Source organism: Canis aureus, chromosome 17 (assembly GCF_053574225.1).
Source record: "Canis aureus isolate CA01 chromosome 17, VMU_Caureus_v.1.0, whole genome shotgun sequence".
NCBI lineage: Eukaryota > Metazoa > Chordata > Mammalia > Carnivora > Canidae > Canis > Canis aureus.
The window spans coordinates 45,654,704-45,671,462 of NC_135627.1; the positions used below are offsets into that span (position 1 = coordinate 45,654,704).

Below are 16,759 nucleotides of genomic sequence, written 5' to 3' on the forward strand. Positions count from 1 at the left end.
CTTATGGCATGCAAAGGACCTAGAGGAGTTAAAATGAGTCTTGAAAAAAGCACAGGCTTGGAAGATATAGACAACTGATGTGATAATCAAGACAGTAACATTTTGGCTTAAAAATACACAAATTTTTTCTAGAAAGTTTAGAAGTAAATCTGCAAAGATACCATCAACTAATTTGCAACAGAGACTTCAAGGCTAGCGAGTGGGGAAAGGATCTTTTATTTATCTAACTGTACTGCACTGCTTGGATATCTTACGAACTGAAATGAATCTCAAGTCTTGCATCATACCACACAGAATAATTAATGAGGAATGGAATATAGATCTGACATGCAAAGATAAAATATAAAATACCTATCAAGTGGTATAAACCACAGCAAAGCAGTTTAACAGTTTCTTATAAAGTACACATTCATATTCTATTTTTTAGATACTTAATTAAAATGAGAAGATTCATACAAGAATATTCATAATGTCCTGTATGAGTTTCCACAGGCCTCCATAACAAATGCCCACAACTGTGGTGGTTTAAAACAACAAATTTATTCTCTCACATTTCTGGAGACCAGAAATCCTAAATCGAGGTGTTGGCAGGTTGGTTCCTTCTGGAGGCTTTGAGGAAGAATCTGTTCCCTGCCTCTCTTCTCACTTGTGGTAGCTGCTCACAGTCACGACTTTGTTTCCTAGCTTGTAGGATTACTCCTCCTCCCTTGCATTGCCTTCTCTTGTGTGTTTCTCTCGTCCTTTGCTTTTTTTTTTTTTTTAATTAAAATGACGTCAGTCACTTAATTTAGAGTTCCCTAAATCCAGCTTGATCTCATGTGGAGATCCCTAATTCCATCAGCAAAGATCTTATTTCCAAATAGAGTCACATTCACAGGTACCTGGGATTAGAACTTGACATACCATCTATCCAGTTCCCTGTTTAACCCAACCCCTATGTAGCCCCAGACTAGAAAAAAAGAGTCCCTCAACATGGTATATTTTGGGTATATTTTTACAATGAAATATTGCTCATTAATAAAAACGAATAAAGTAGTGCATCACAGTACATGTATATGAATCTCAAAGTCCTTTTGTTCAGTGAAAGAAGTCAGACACAAGAAGTGTTTACTGAAAGTTTCATTAATATAAATTTGAAGAACAGGCAAAACTTAGTTATTGTGATAGAAATCAAAACATTGGTTTCCTATGATAGGGTGGGGATTGTCTGGAAGCAGACATGAATGAATTTAAGACACCAGAATGGTTCTGGGTTTTATGCCAGCTTTTTAATTCATCAGATATGAAACTTCTGTGTTAAGAGTATTTGCTAAGACTGCCAAATTAAATAAGAAGTCTCTTGCCTCTCTAGCTTTCCCACTTACAGATCCTAAGCATTGACAGAACTGATTTGGACCTCCTGTGAAATCCTTAGTGGTCTGGAATTGATAAGTACTTGTAAACAAAGATAAAGCAATATCTGATGGCTATAACTAATTTTCTATTTCTTGACTAGCTAGAGGAATATACATTTTATCCTTTTAATATTTTTTGTATAATTCTTGGCTTTGCTCCTACAAAAAAAAAAAAACTGTAAGAAAACATACCATATGTACTTTGCTGTGATGTGGTTTTTAAAAAATAATTTTAGCTTCAGAGCTTTAATATCATAAGGGCACATTTATTAAAACTCTTTTTTTGTATTCGGAGCACTACCCAGACATAAGGTACTTAAAGAGCTATGTTTTGATGCATTTCTCTCTCTCTTTTTTTTTTAAGATTTTATTTATTTTGAAAGAGAGACCAAGTGAGTGAGTGGGGTGAGGGGCAGAGGGAGAAAAATCCCAAGCAGACTCCCCGCTGAGCACAGAGCCCTACATGGGGCTCCATCTCAGGACCCTGAGATCATGACCTGAGCTGCAATCAAGAGTGGATCCTCAACCAACTGAGCCACCCAGGCACCCCTTTGGATGCATCTCTTGAAAATGAAATGAACTGTCCTTTTTTCCTGAGGATTCGGGAAATCTTGAAGAAAATAGTGGCCAGCTAACAGTAAAGGATAGATATATTTTTATGTATAGTTCAGCTTAAGAAATCTAGTTAAAAACTTTTTTCTAAGAGTCTTAATTCTGCTAATAGATGTGCATTGCTTTCTTAGATGTCACATTCCTCCCTCAACCCTTCCTCATTTTCTCTTGGACAATGATGCCTTTGTTTTTTCACATTCTGCTTGCTTATGGCACCTCTCCCACAGAGAACGGAAGAATTAGCTAATGAGGAAATATGAGTGGAGAGTGCAGTGTGAGCGGACAACAAACACGAATCTGGAAAATACTAAAAATTCAGCACAACAGGAGGTAGTTGGGAAAGGAATGGAGTCTGAAGTAGTAGCAGGCAGTGCTCACAGCAGGGTCATCTCTATAGTGTTTTGTCTTATAACTATTTTGGTGAAATTAAAGTCCATTCCTACTCCTGGGAAAACGTAAGGGTAGTTTGAGGATCCGATGGTTTTTAAGTTGTGATTATTTATTTCCACACTGTTGCTCAGAGTGGCATGCACACATGATTGGCAGCAAGTTAGCTCGAGGGCCGTGTCCTACTGGCATGTGACCTCAAAAGAGTCCTTTAATCTTTGTGAAACACTACTGTGTTATTCCCCCCCCTTTTTTTTTTCTAAGATTTTATTTATTTATGAGAGACTCACAGAGAAAGGCAGAGACACAGGAAGAGGGAGGAGAAGCAGGCTCTATGCAGGGAGCCCAATGCGGGACTCGATCCGAGGACTCTGGGATCATGCCCGGAGCTAAAGGCAGACACTCAACTGCTGAGCCACACAGGCACCCCTATTGTGTTATTCCTGATACATGTACAAAGTATATGAAGTAAAGGTTTAGAGCAGCCAGTTAAGACTGAAGTGAATGGCTTTTCAATCAGTTGGTTACTTGTAGTGTTAACTAAGTAAATGGTTAAAATAGTTTTAAAATGACTTTAGGGAAGGATAGCAAAGATATAGAGCATGTACTAAAATTTCTTTTGAGGTAAGCCTATGCAAGTCTGCAGGCAAGAAGGTGGGGAGGACCCAACAGGTTTTAAATAAGCTGGTTTCGGGGATCCCTGGGTGGCTCAGCGGTTTGGCGCCTGCCTTTGGCCCAGGGTACGGTCCTGGAGTCCTGGGATCGAGTCCCGCGTTGGGCTCCTGGCATGGAGCCTGCTTCCCCCTCCTCCTGTGTCTCTGCCTCTCTCTCTCTCTCTCTCTCTCTCTCTATGTCTATCATAAATAAATAAACAAATCTTTTAAAATAAATAAGCTGGTTTCTGAATATCTCTTATCTATAAAAGAAGTAATGAGGACTAGATTTGGCATTAAACATAGTTGGTATAAAAATGCCTAATTCTATTTTCTCCCCAGTAAGTCAATGGATAACATTAAAACTATATGTGAAAAACATAATCGTAATAAGGTGATGGAAGTTGACATCTTCCTGAGGACGTTTTCTACTTTTTACCCTTTAAGATAGATGGAAAGACTCAGATGATCCAAGGGTGGCAGTCATGACTTAGATGACTCACAGCTCTGAGAGGGCACTGAGTCAGTACCTGTTGGCTCATTATTCTCTAAAGGTCTTTCATTTCATCTCTTTTCTGACAACACTCATGTTGCCAGCAACACAAGACTATAAAGATTACCCTTGGAGTTCTGTATATTGCTTGTGGTTTGATTTTCACCAGCTACTCTTTTTTTTTTTTTTTTCACCAGCTACTCTTTTAAAGGTGTTCTCATTGTGACATGGGACATCTGTGGTCATGGGGTGGGGAGATTGCAGGAACCCTGCCCTCTGCTTTCAAACAATGAAATACTTGTAATCCAAGTATTTTCACTGTATTTTTCATGCCTTTAGATTGATCTTCAGATTACAACTCCTTATTGTCAGAGTTTGGTGATGTGAGTTTATATTACGGAGACTCTAACAATTGGAAGTCTACCTCTGTGAAAGCAGAATTCTGATTTCTTCTAGAATTCTAATTATTATCTCTCACCATTAAACTTTTATAACTCATTCTCCTCCTCTTCCTCCTTTTTGGTGACTTTCTGTTACCTTTGAGAGTATTGAGCACTACAGTGCTCCATTTCTGCATCCAGCTTCGCTTGTGGCAGAAAAATGAGAGGTTCCTTAGCAAGCAAACAAAATGCAAATCTTGTGTTAACACATCATGTGAAGTGACAAAGAAACATCCTTCAGGAATTTAAAGAAAAATTTTTTTTTTCTAATTTATAAACCTTTTTCCTTTGATCCTATGTGAAGAGAGACTTTGATTTGATTAATGACAAAAAGGACCCTGTGATTATCATAGGTCCCAAGATCTAGATCTTAGAAGGTTAGTGTTCTTTCAGGGCTTTGTTTTGTTTTTAAATAACAGGGACAGATTTCCTGGAGGATCAGAGTCGGGCCATTCAGTGGTGGACTCGAGACTATAATGAGCTCCAGGTTATTTCTCAGGTTCTTTTTCAGCTCAGTGATTTTGTTCACTAAAATAAATGTATTTCATGTTAGTCAGAATACTGTTTGAAATTTGGAAGGAAAAACAATATGAAAAGGACATCTAATTTTAAAAGATGTTGCTCAAAGATGTGTTTTTTAGGATTCCTTTCCTGACTTTGCTTTGTAAGGCATTTTCATGAACTCGGAGCATTTTGTTCTGCATTACATCATATACTTACTCTATCTTTTCAAGGTACCTGTCCCCAGTGCCAGGTACACTCATTACTCATATAAATCTAGGTTATATTTTTCTAGGAAAATTAATTACTTTATACTGGCTACATATGGTTAGCTTGTCAGCAGGAAGGCTTTAACATATTTTGGGGCAGTATAATATAGCATTTAAGCAAAGTTTTTTTCTCTTTGTGCGTAAGGTAGTACGTTAATATAGATTAAAATTAACATATTTCATAATACAAATATTTTCCTGGAATGCTTCCAAGTTTACTGCAAAGTAACAAAGTATCATGAATTGAGGGCACAGGTTGAAACTATGCCATGGGTGCATCATATACCTTTTGAATGGCCATAACCATGTGTACTTAAGTGATTACTCATGTGGCTTACTATTCTAAAGGATATAGTAAATGTAATAGAGCATGATACAGAATTGACCCAGGATAATATGAATACCATTTGCAACATTTAAGGATAAAAACATAGGGAATTTGGCCCATTGGGAACATTTAAGACACCTGAAATAACCTTGTGAGACATAATCACTGCTTAACTTTACTTCATGTCCTGGAAAAACAGGTCCAAACAGAAGGATTCATGCCCAGTAAGAATTGGTATTCTAATAGGGCTTCATTTTATCTTTCTAACATTTTGTATTTATTCCATGAAGCCATTATTTTTGCTTTGTTTTTAAATCTTTGTCGAGCCTACAGTCTTTCTACTTTCTTGTAGGAAGAGAAAAAAGCTTCCTCTACACAGGCATATTGGAAGACATTCCTTGAACTGTGGGAGTTTTAAGATACTTAAAAGTCTTTGTAAAGAGAAGTCATTACAATAGTCAAACTCTTAGCATCTTGGCCATGTACACTTAAACATTTAATCGGTCAAGTAGCTGGGAAGAATACTAAATGTGAATTAGCTATTTATATGATTTACTAAAAAACTTTTCAGTCACTGTGTGGATTCGGTCCATCTGAAGATGTTCTCTCAGAGGTATCTGTGGAGAGCTAATCCCTTATTGCTCAGTCCTGGTTAGACGGGGATGCTGGGCTGTACCATTACATCGAGCAGTGTCCTTTTGAATCGAATAAATTCAGGCTTTGGTCTATTTCATTTTAAATAACAGTCATTATATTATGAACAGATAGTCTTGTGCCTCCTGAACAGAAATCCTGTAAGCTTCATGTGAAGCTGTTGTTCTTTCATTTTTTCCTTTAGGTTCTGTGACTGATGGAACTAGTCCCTATTTTAACCCTATGGTGTCTGTCAGTATCTTCTTTCCCCCCCCCTGAACTTGCTTCACACTGCTTTTGATATTTATAATAGTTGTTGAAGTTCAGTAGTTTTACTGTTACTGCCTCATCAAGGTGCTTCACCTCTCAAATCCCTTAGTGTATTTGGCCAAGGAATTCATAGCTTAAATGCTCTCTGTCTCCAGCCTTTAGTTAAATGGCTCTTCTCTTCCCTTGTGATAGAACTGGAGGGAGTAAGCTCCAGACAAGAACTTGCTGACCCTCTAGCCTTTTTGTTCTTTTTAAAGATTTCAACTCCCGTCCCCCGCCCCATTCCCAATAAGGAGTCCCAAACGGTTAATTTGGCATAGGATGGACCTGGAGCTTTGCATGGCTTCTGTCTTTGGCTATGCCCACATCCCCTCACACCGACTCTGCTAATCCAGTGTGTGTCAGGAGTCATTCGACTTCGTGTGTTTCTCAAGAAAGTCAATTTAGTACAAATTGGGACCTATTTACTTTCCCTCCATCTAACACATACTGTTAGTCAGTGGGGCTTCTGAGGACAGCCGTTGCTATTTGAAGAAAACAAACTCTCTTTAGACCTTTCAGAATGTTTTAAACATGACCCAACAGTTTCAATATTGAACAAAAATTAATGATAGAAATGCTTGGTGATTTGTGGCCTCTGTACCCTGTTACTTTTTTACAATGTGGTTTCTGTTAAGAAATTATATGCACTTTATTACTCTAACATTGTCCTTTAATTAAAGCTTGCTTTTCATGGGGGCATCTAAATTGTTAATTTTTTCTTTGAGGACTGACTCTTGATTGCTTACAAAAACAAGCAGGGCTTTTCTCTCTCCCTGCTATCAGTTTGAAGGGACATATTGCTTCCTCGGCACTGTCATACCAATAAATCATCCCAGATTACTTGCAGTTGTACAGTACTAAAGTATACCATGCATTTTAAAGGAAATCTGCTATTTTCTTTTCAATCAGATGAGCAATGTGAAGAGACTACGGCCACGGCTCAGTGCTATTCTCTTTAAGCTTCAGTTTGAAGAGCAGGTGAACAACATCAAACCTGACATCATGGCTGTCAGTACTGCCTGCGAGGAGATAAAGAAGAGCAAAAGCTTCAGCAAGTTGCTGGAACTTGTATTGCTAATGGGAAACTACATGAATGCTGGCTCCCGGAATGCTCAAACCTTCGGATTTAACCTTAGCTCTCTCTGTAAAGTGAGTTTGTTTTTAAAAAACACATATTTACCTGACCACTTATTCTGAAATGTCAGCCCTGATTACATTATTTAAATATTTTTATTTTGATGTGCTCATTATCAAGAACTTGAACTAAACCAGGAACCCAAACCCAGAGTGAACTGAGCTAATTTACTCAACCTCTGAGCTAAATCCAAATACTAATTTTCTCTGATCTGCAAATCCAACTGAAGGATTTTGTTTAATAACAGAATTATGTTGTAAACCTATGCTTTCCCAAACTAATGAAATGGAACATCAAAATATTATTTAAATCTAAAATTCAATTCAGGCCCCTGCAAATGATGGTATATATGTATTGAGAGTTGCTTAGGATTGCCACTACGATTTTTACCTTTAACTCTTTGAATATTTCTTTGCTGCTTTTTTTTTTCCACAAGCTGTCTAAAGGGAGAAAAGAATGAGACTGCTTTATATAAAGGGAAAATTGTTTTATTAGGAATAAACATGCCTCAGATGTCATTGATGATTTTGAAAAGTTTCTATCTAAATATAATTTTAAAGGATGTGAAAATTGAGTAAGTTTAGAGATTTGGTTTTTTCCTCCTGGGTTCTTCTACAGGTTAAATGTCCTTACAGCAAATATATTCACTGTTTTATGTAACAGAGTTCTTTCCTCAGAAGTGGGCCATGGTAATAGCGCTTTATTGATCTGCTTACAACAAATTCTTCTCCGTTACACATCACAAGAAAAGCTTTCTTTTGTTCTTGACCTGCTAACATCTATTCTACCTGATTAAGGAGTTTGATGACTGGTTTTCCCTGCTATCCAGAAATTTCACTTCATGCCACTTCGCTTGTACAAAAGACCGATGTTCGTATGAACCTGTTTCTAAACTGAAATCTGAAGAGGATTGCTTCTCTGCTTTACACCATTTGGCTTATGAAAGTTTTCATGGCAACCCTATAACTTTGGGTAGCAGGAGAAATTTGATTGCTATTGCCAGTTAGATAGGGAAGGTGAGAAACAAGTCCAGTTTAAGCCAAAGGTTTGCTCTCAGTGCTTTCATGACTTACCTTGTATAATTTTCCCGACCTATGCTGCGTCTTGGTATCAACACCTTGTGAATTTGCTCTACTCCATCTCCATCTTTGTATTTTCCTATCATTTTCTGAGTCTGATAGATCAGTTAAGATTCCTAGCATGGGGGATGCAAATCCTAATACATGTGTTGAAGACTTTGCACACTTAAAGAGTGCTTACTTATTCCTGCACCAGATGCTTGACCTCATCATCTCATTGAGTGGATGCAATTATCATGTGGCATACAGGGACCCCTGTTTTTCCACTTGTAAACCATTATGATTAAAATTTTTAATATTACAATATACAAAAAGTTATGGCAACAGAGTTGAGAGAGAAAGGCTAACTCAGTTACAGGAAGAACGTTAAGCATTGAGAAGAGGAATAGGAATTTAGAGCTGGATCTGCAAGTATGAGTGGATGTTCCTGAGAGGCAAAGCCATTCTAGGCTACAGCCATCAGTTTGCATAAAGGAACATATCGTGGCATACATGAGTACACCAAATGATCAGAAGCCTAGACGGGAGAGGAGTGGAGAAAATGGAAATGAAATAGTAAATTGGTCTAGATTGAAAAACATCTCCAGTGGCATGCCTTATGGTGAAGATTTAGTTAGTCCCTTTATTTCAAGAGCTGTCTCATAGCAATGTAATTCTAATAGCAGTATGGAAAGGAGTAAGCTGCACTGTCCAGTACCGTTACCATTAGCCACGTGTGGCTGTTTACATTTAAATTAATTAAAATTTAAATAAAATTAGGAAATACTTTGGTCACCCTTGCCACATTTCAAGTGACTAAGTGTCCATATGTGTTGGCAGTGTAAATATAGGACATTTCCAAAACTGTAGAATATTCTGGATAGTGCTGGGTGAGAAGGTTATGCTTGGGAGAGACTCGGTGACTGGCTGATGTGTAGTGAGTGACCCAGGAACTCAAGCTGAGAACATAGATGGGGAAATAATGAGGGGGGAATGAGAGAAAAAAGGGAAGCATCAAAGATAACTCCTTGTTGCTGACATGTTTGAAGTGGTTGCTCCAAAGGGATTGATTTCATGCTGTTTTTAGTGTTTCCTACCCCTGGTTTACCTCAGTGTCTTAAAGGGAATCTGATGGAAGCTGCCTTCATTATTTAGCAAATATTACAGAACAGTGTGTGTCTATTATGTACTTGAGATGATGGAAATGCAATTAGGGTAGCAGTGAAAGGGTTTGGGATAGGATGGGAGAGGGGGTGAAGGGGAGTGGTGTATACATTTGAGGAACATCTAGGGAACTGTCAGAATATAGTGATAATGAACAAGGAGGTGGAAGGGCAAGGAGGCAAGTACAACTGCCAGAATCAGGCTTTCCCTGAACAGGGAAGCAAAGGAAGAAAAGCAAGATGAAGAGCGAAGTCAGGAAGAAGTTTACATCTGCAAATCAACTGGAGTTTGTTTCTTAGTATTAAGTGTCTATTCCTCTTTAGAGCTTGCATCTCAGAACTCCAGTCAGCTCACAGAGAGTTGACCATATGCCCTCCCTCATGCCTTCCTTACAGAGGAGCTGTGACAAGAGATTAGGTCTGATCCATGAGGTTGAATAGCCTGATACAGTGCCGGATGCATAGTAAATACTCAGTAAATCGCTGTTGTGTGAATGGCAATGCAACAGACAAAAAGGACACAAAGTTGTGCCTCTTAGTTATGCAGTTGAAAGTAGGCATCCTCTCATACTGATGGACGGTGGCTAATGCACAGTAAGTTACAAATGTAATAATGCTGCTATTACTTTAGTTAATCTGTAGACCACTTGGTCTGTCTCCAGATAAGAGTCGACTGTATTTTCAGGCAATGATACCAGATATTTTGATCATCCCTATTAGAAGTCTTCTGTTGTGCAAGAAACAAAATAAATACTACAACTTTTTATTTTTTATTAGCCTACATGTCAAGTTGAAAGCATATATTGAACAAGATGATATCTCATCATGTTTGTTATCTGAAGTAGCAGCTTGATCTTTGACAATTGTGATTGAATTTTCACACTGAGTATAAAGCATTTGGTTTGATGATAAGCCCCCATAAAAGGAATTCCATATTTATTTGACAGTAGAAAGACAGGGTAATATTTTAATCTGGTAAAACATGCTGGGTAATTATATGTCATCTAATATTCTACATTCAAAATCTTTACTTTTAAATACCCCTTATAAATTTAGGTCTGGTACAAAAAGTATATGAAAATTTGTATTACATTGTTAATTTTGCATCGTTTAAAAATAGTTATGTGAATCATGAAGTCTGTATACATTATTAATTTTAGGGGCTATACTACATCTTTGTATACATTTATAATTGAGGTAACTAAATGCAGTAACTGAGTTCAGAGGGAAAAGGTTTGTGCTCTCTTTTTTTCCCTAAAGATTTGATGTGGTCTATGATAAATATAAAAGTAAAATATGGGACATAAGATAAACATGAGTAAGAAGCTATTAAGATACAAAAAATTGGGGCAGGCCAGGTGGCTCAGCGGTTTAGCGCTGCCTTTAGTCCAGGGCCTGATCCTGGAGACCCAGAATTGAGACCCAGAATCGGGCTCCCTGCATGGAGCCGCCTTCTCCCTCTGCCTGTGTCTCTGCCTCCCTCTCTCTCTCTGTGTCTCTCATGAATAGATGAATAAAATCTTAAAAAAAAATAAAAAAATTAAAAATTAAAGTAGGTATTTAGGTTTGAGGCTTAGTGAAGTGCAAACATGGTAATGAAACTTTTCATGAGCTAAAGATGAGATTTCTCTTATTAGCCAAAGCTGAACTTTATAAGAAAATGTATTGTTGTAAGAGAAAAATAAGATGTTGAGCCTATGGTCTTTAATACAGTAAATGAAAGCAGCAGTTACGTTAGAATCTTTCTTTTAGAGCTATCTCCTCCGCCCCTCCCTCTTTTCTTTCCCTACAAGTATGAACAGAGCCTCTTAGGGCCTGACACTCCAAGAGAACCCTCAGGGTAAGATACAGATGTACTTTTCAGGTACATAATGCTATTCCTAGTTTAAGTAAAATGGTGTAAGTACCTTGCTTTCTTATGGCTTGACCATTTAAAAGTATAAACCTTAGAATATATAAAAGAGTAGATGGACTTCTTATCATTCATGAAGTCCTCCAAAGATATTGCTAGACTTTAAATAATAACTGGATAATATGCAGTTGGAGATTATATTCTCTTTTTTCAGGACCTGCTATTGATTAAATGCAAATCCATTTCCTTAGAAATTCAGGCAGTAAATGGTAAGTGATTGCCTGACCAAAATGCCCACCTAGAAAAAATGCATATGTGGTTGCGTTGAAGTTAATTTTCTTAGAGAACCTGTTGGTAGGGCAAAGATCTTTTTTCTTCAAGTATATCAGTAGTCCAGCAAAAGAGTGAGTTGACCCAATCATCAAAGTTTAACACCATATTAAAGTATATGAGAGGATTTTAACTTGTGAGTTTAAAAAGCAGATGTTATTAATCCCTACACTATGGCTATAACATGTGTTTAATATTTCTTAATGCCTAATGATAGGTAATTTTGAATAGCAAATTATCCTGATCAATACAACTGGATGATGTAGCTGTAAAATGTAAGTCTTTGTTCTAAGTAATTAAATAAACTATATCTGGAGAGTAGATAGAGATTTTGGAAGAGTTTACGAATTGCAATAATTTTGTCAGTGTTTATGCTGTTTTGGGGGAAAATTGCAGAAACAAGTAATTATTGATTCCATTATAAGTGTATCAATATTATCATTTTGTAGGAGACTTTTCTGTTCTCCATGGTGGTCGACCACACAGTGAGTTCTTCTCAAAGATGAAGTCATCCAAAGATATGTAGTAATGGGAGTGTGGAGGGCTTAGAAGTTAGGTATTAAAAGGGTAGGCGGTTGGAGGCAAGATTTGTTTTTGCTTGATTTTGATTTTTTGTCTGTTCATTTAGGTGCATGAAATTTTTATCTGATCTCCTATAGATTCTCTTTACAAGTGCAGCCTAACCAAAAGTAGAATAAAGCTGACCAAAGCTGTGATGGAGAAGATTTTTATATTTATTCTTTCTTTATTTTTTAAAGATTTACTTATTTATTTGTGAGAGAAAGGGGGCTTGAGCAAGTGAGGGGAGAAGCAGAGGGAGAGAGAGTCCTGAAGCAGGCTCCCCACTGAACATGGAGCACAACTGGGGTTCTGTCCCATGTCCCAGCTCTGAGATCATGACCTGAGTAGAAATCAAGAGCTGGCTGCTTTACTGACTGAGCCACCCAAGTGCCCCTGGAGAAGATGTTTTTAAGGAAAAAACTCCCCAAAGCAAAACTGCTTAATTTCCTTTTTTTGTATAATGCCCCTACCAACTCCAGTGAGTGATTTCTTGAAATTATGAAAAGCTTTTCTTTGTAGTACGGTGATTCTCAATCTCTACAGTACCTTTAAGAAATACTGATGTGTCAGCTCCACATTGAATCAATTACTTCAGCATATATGGATATGGATGTTTAGTGGCTTTTTAAAGGTCCCCGAGGTAATTTTAGTGCCCAAACCGAACTGAGAATCACTGTTTTCTGCCCTACTTCATATCCCAGAATGGAAAATCCCTGATTGGTGGTGTGGAACCAGCCAACAAGCAAACATACAAAAGCAAAACCCAACCAACATAGGAACAAAAACAAAAAAGAACCAGCTCCACGTCACTTAAGGATGAGTGGTGAAAATATTTCAAAAAACTGCCTTTTTTTTTTTTTTTTTTTCATGTCAAGCTGAGCACTACTCTGAAAGTGAAGAAAAGGAGTGAGTGGAGTGTGAATCTCAGGCACCCAGCGGAACTGAAATAAGTTGATGGCCAGTGTCCTGAGTTATTTTGCAGGGCTCTATCTTGTATAGGTAGAATTTCACTCATTATAAAAAGCAGGAGACAAATACTGTCACCTGTTATAGTCATACAGGGTAATACTGTGAAGCTTTTGTGAAATTTTGCTTCTGATATATCACCTTTTCCCTCGCTCTATGAAGTTATTTTAAAGAAAGACCTCTGCCAAACAAATCCATTGTTCCATCTGCATTGTGTTTTAGAAGGATTTTAGAGAGGTTTTTATTCTTTATCAGATTGGCAAAATCACACCAGTGAATTTTGGCACCCTTTGAAAGTAAAGCAGTTTTTGGCCAAAGACTTGCAGATAACAAATGCCATTCTTATTTTACATCTAGCGAATTAAGTCATTGAAATATTGACTTCCAAAGTAATGTGAAACTATTTCGGATTCTTAACCCCTTTGATTCATTCATTAACACAATTAATCTGTAGCATTTTTCAATAAATATTTGATTTTACTAAGTAATGTTTTTTGATAAATTTTACATTTTTTTTTCAGTTGCTATTAAGCATTGTAACTTGGAATTATTCTTTTACTAGGATTAGGGTGGCTTTGCTCATAAACAGCAAATACGCTGTTTGCTGTCATCTCACCATTCTCATGAAGAGCAAAGCTAATCCATCAAAATTCCTTTATCCCAAACACAGAGCCTCAGCATTGTCCTTAACACTCTACTTGTAGACAGCTACTATCCATTAGAGGTAGCACCCAAGATGAATCTTACCAACCATCTCTGTTTTAGTTCAGTCTCCTATTTTTATACATTTTAAAAATGAAAAATCAAAAGTTGAATAATATGCTCCATTCCTGATACTCTAGGAACTTATTGTTTACCTCTTCTTTGTCAAGGATCTGCATTGTACTTACGTTTTTGGTATAGAGGCAAAACGTGCACCATTATTGTATCTATAGTTATAGTTAGAGAGTGGCATTTGTGAACATTTGTTCTTAGATGGCAGATGTGAGGGAGTACGATGATAAAAATGGGTGCACACCCAAGGCAAAGACATTACAAGAAAGGAAATTATTGGTTAATATCTCTCATAAACATAGATGCAAAAATTCTTAGCAAAAGGTTATAAGCCAAAACTAATGATGTATAAAAAAAATTACATGCCACAGCCAAGTGGGACAGGTACAAGAGGCTAAACATTTGAAAATCAATTAACAGAATTCATTACACCCACAGGCTAAAGAAGAAAAACCATTTGATCATATCAGTATATGTAGAAAATGCATTTGATAAAAGCCAACTTCCATTCATGTAAAACACTTAAACTAGAAATATAGGGGGGACTTCCTCAAATTTATAAGAATATCTATAAAAACTACAGTTCCCATTATACCTAATGTAAGAAACTGAATGTTTACGTCTTTGGGAACAAGGAAAGGCTATCCCTGCTCACCATTCTTATTCAACGTTGTATTGGAAGTCTTAGCTAATACAGTAATACAAGAAAATTGAACAAAAGGTATTTAGATTGAGAAGGAATAAATAAAAGTGTCTTTGTTCATAAGTAAAATGATTGCCTATATAGAAAATCACCCCAAATTGACCAAAAAGAAAAAAAGAAAGTAAAATACTTCCTGGAACTAATAAGTGATTATAGCAAAGTTTCAGGATATGCCATAGACATAAAAAATTTAATTACTTTTCAAATACCAGCATTGAACAATTGGAACTTGAAAGTAAAAACAGTATCACTTATGTTAGTACACAAAAGAGTAACACTAAAATACATACAAGATTCATATGAGAAAGACTATAGAACTTTGATGAAAGAAATCAATAAAGATCTAATAAGGAAATAGATATCCATGTTAAGGGAAAAGAATATTCGATATTAAGATGTCTCTTCTTCCAACTTAATATGTAGATTCAATGCAATCCAAATCATAATCCCAGTAAATTATTTTGTGAATATTGTTGCTGATTCTAAAGGTTATATGGATATGTAAAAGACCCATAATAGCCAACCCAACACTGAAGAACAGAGTTGGAGGACTAAACTACTGGACTTGAAGACTACAGTAGTCAAAACATTGTTGTATTGATTTAAAACATAGATCAATGGAACAAAATAGAGTGCTCAGAAAAAGCTCCATATAGTCAAATCTTTAACAAAGAAACAAAGGCAATTCAGTGGAGGAATAATACTCTCTTGAAGAAATGGTGCTGGAACAATTGCACATAAACATGCAAGAGAAAATGTGTGTACATATAGGCCTCATGCCTTTCTTAAGAATTCACTCAAAATAGAGGCTTAAATGTAAAAATGCAAAACTCTACAACTTCTAAAAGACAAGAGAAAATATAGGTGACTTTGGGTTTGGCAGTGACTTTTTAGATAGGATACCAAAAGCATGAACCTTGAAAGATAAATATTGCCAGGTTGGATTTCATTAAAATTAAAAATTTCTGCTCTGCAAAAAACACTTTTAAGATAGAAGACAAACCACAGACCCGGAGAAAATCTTTGCTAATACCTAACTGATAAAGGACTTGTATCCAAAATATACAGATAATTCTTAAAACTCAACAAGGAAGTGGTCAAAAGACTTAACCAGACACATCACCAAAGAAGATTTACAAATGGCAGTAAATATATGAACAGATAACCAGCATCATATGTCAGTAGAGAATTGCAAGCTAAAATAATGTGACAGCACTACACACCTAAGAGAAGGGCCAAAATCTGAAACACTGGTAAGACCAAATCCTGGCAAAGATGTGGTACAATAGAAACTGTCATTCATTACTGAAGAGAACGCAAAATGGTACATTCTACATTGGAAAATTGTTAGGCAGTTGTCAAGTTAGATACAGGTTTTTTGTTTGTTTGTTTGTTTTTTTAAGATTTATTTTAGAGAGCACGAGCAGGAGGCGCAGGGGGAGAGAGAGAGTCAAGTAGACTCCATACCCTGACACAGGGCTCGACTTAATGACTCTATGATCACTACCTGAGCTTAAACCAAGAATCAGATACTTAACTGACTTCACTACCCAGGTGCCTCATGTTAAACATATATTTAACAGAGGATTCAGTGATCACACTCTTAAACTTACTCAAAGAAGTTGAAAACCTGCACAAAAGGGCAGCCCTGGTGGTGCAGTGGTTTAGCGCCGCCTGCAGCCCAGGGTGTGATCCTGGAGACCCAGATCCAGTCCCACGTCGGGCTCCCTGCATGGAGCCTGCTTCTCCCTCTGCCTGTGTCTCTGCCTCTCTCTCTGTGTCTCTATGAATGGATAAGTAAAATCTTCTAAAGAAAACCTGAACAAAAATATTTATAGCAGCTTTATTTGTAATTGCCAAACTATGGAAACAACCAGGATGTCCTTCGGTTAGGTGAATGAGTAAACTGTGATGCCTCCATACAATAGACTATTATTCAATAATAAATGATCTCCCAAGCCTAGAAAAGACTTGAAGGAAGTAATATGCATTACTTAAATGCATATTAAGTAAAAGAAGTCAATTTGAAAAGCCTGCATACTGGAAGCCATACATATATGCTTTTTGGAAAAGAGAAAATTAGATAGTAAGCTGTGTTAGGAAGGCAAGAAGAAAGAGATGAATAGATTGAGTGCAGGAAATTTAGGGGGGAGGGAGGACGTATTCTGCATGACAGGGTAATGGTAGATACATGA

At 36.9% G+C, this 16,759-nt stretch overlaps 1 protein-coding gene across 18 annotated transcripts in view; it reads left to right on the forward strand.

Moving 5' to 3' along the window:
- The window catches only part of DIAPH3 (diaphanous related formin 3), a 512,559-nt gene that overhangs the window by 275,768 nt on the left and 220,032 nt on the right, over positions 1-16,759 (forward strand). For all 18 annotated transcript variants that reach the window (XR_013355827.1, XR_013355826.1, XR_013355823.1 and 15 more), the window contains one exon: positions 6,932-7,171. Coding sequence is in view for 12 of the 18 variants with exons in the window: in XM_077855466.1 (XP_077711592.1) it covers positions 6,932-7,171 (240 nt within the window). In the remaining 6 variants the exon portion in view is untranslated. The remainder of the gene's footprint in view (positions 1-6,931; positions 7,172-16,759) is intronic.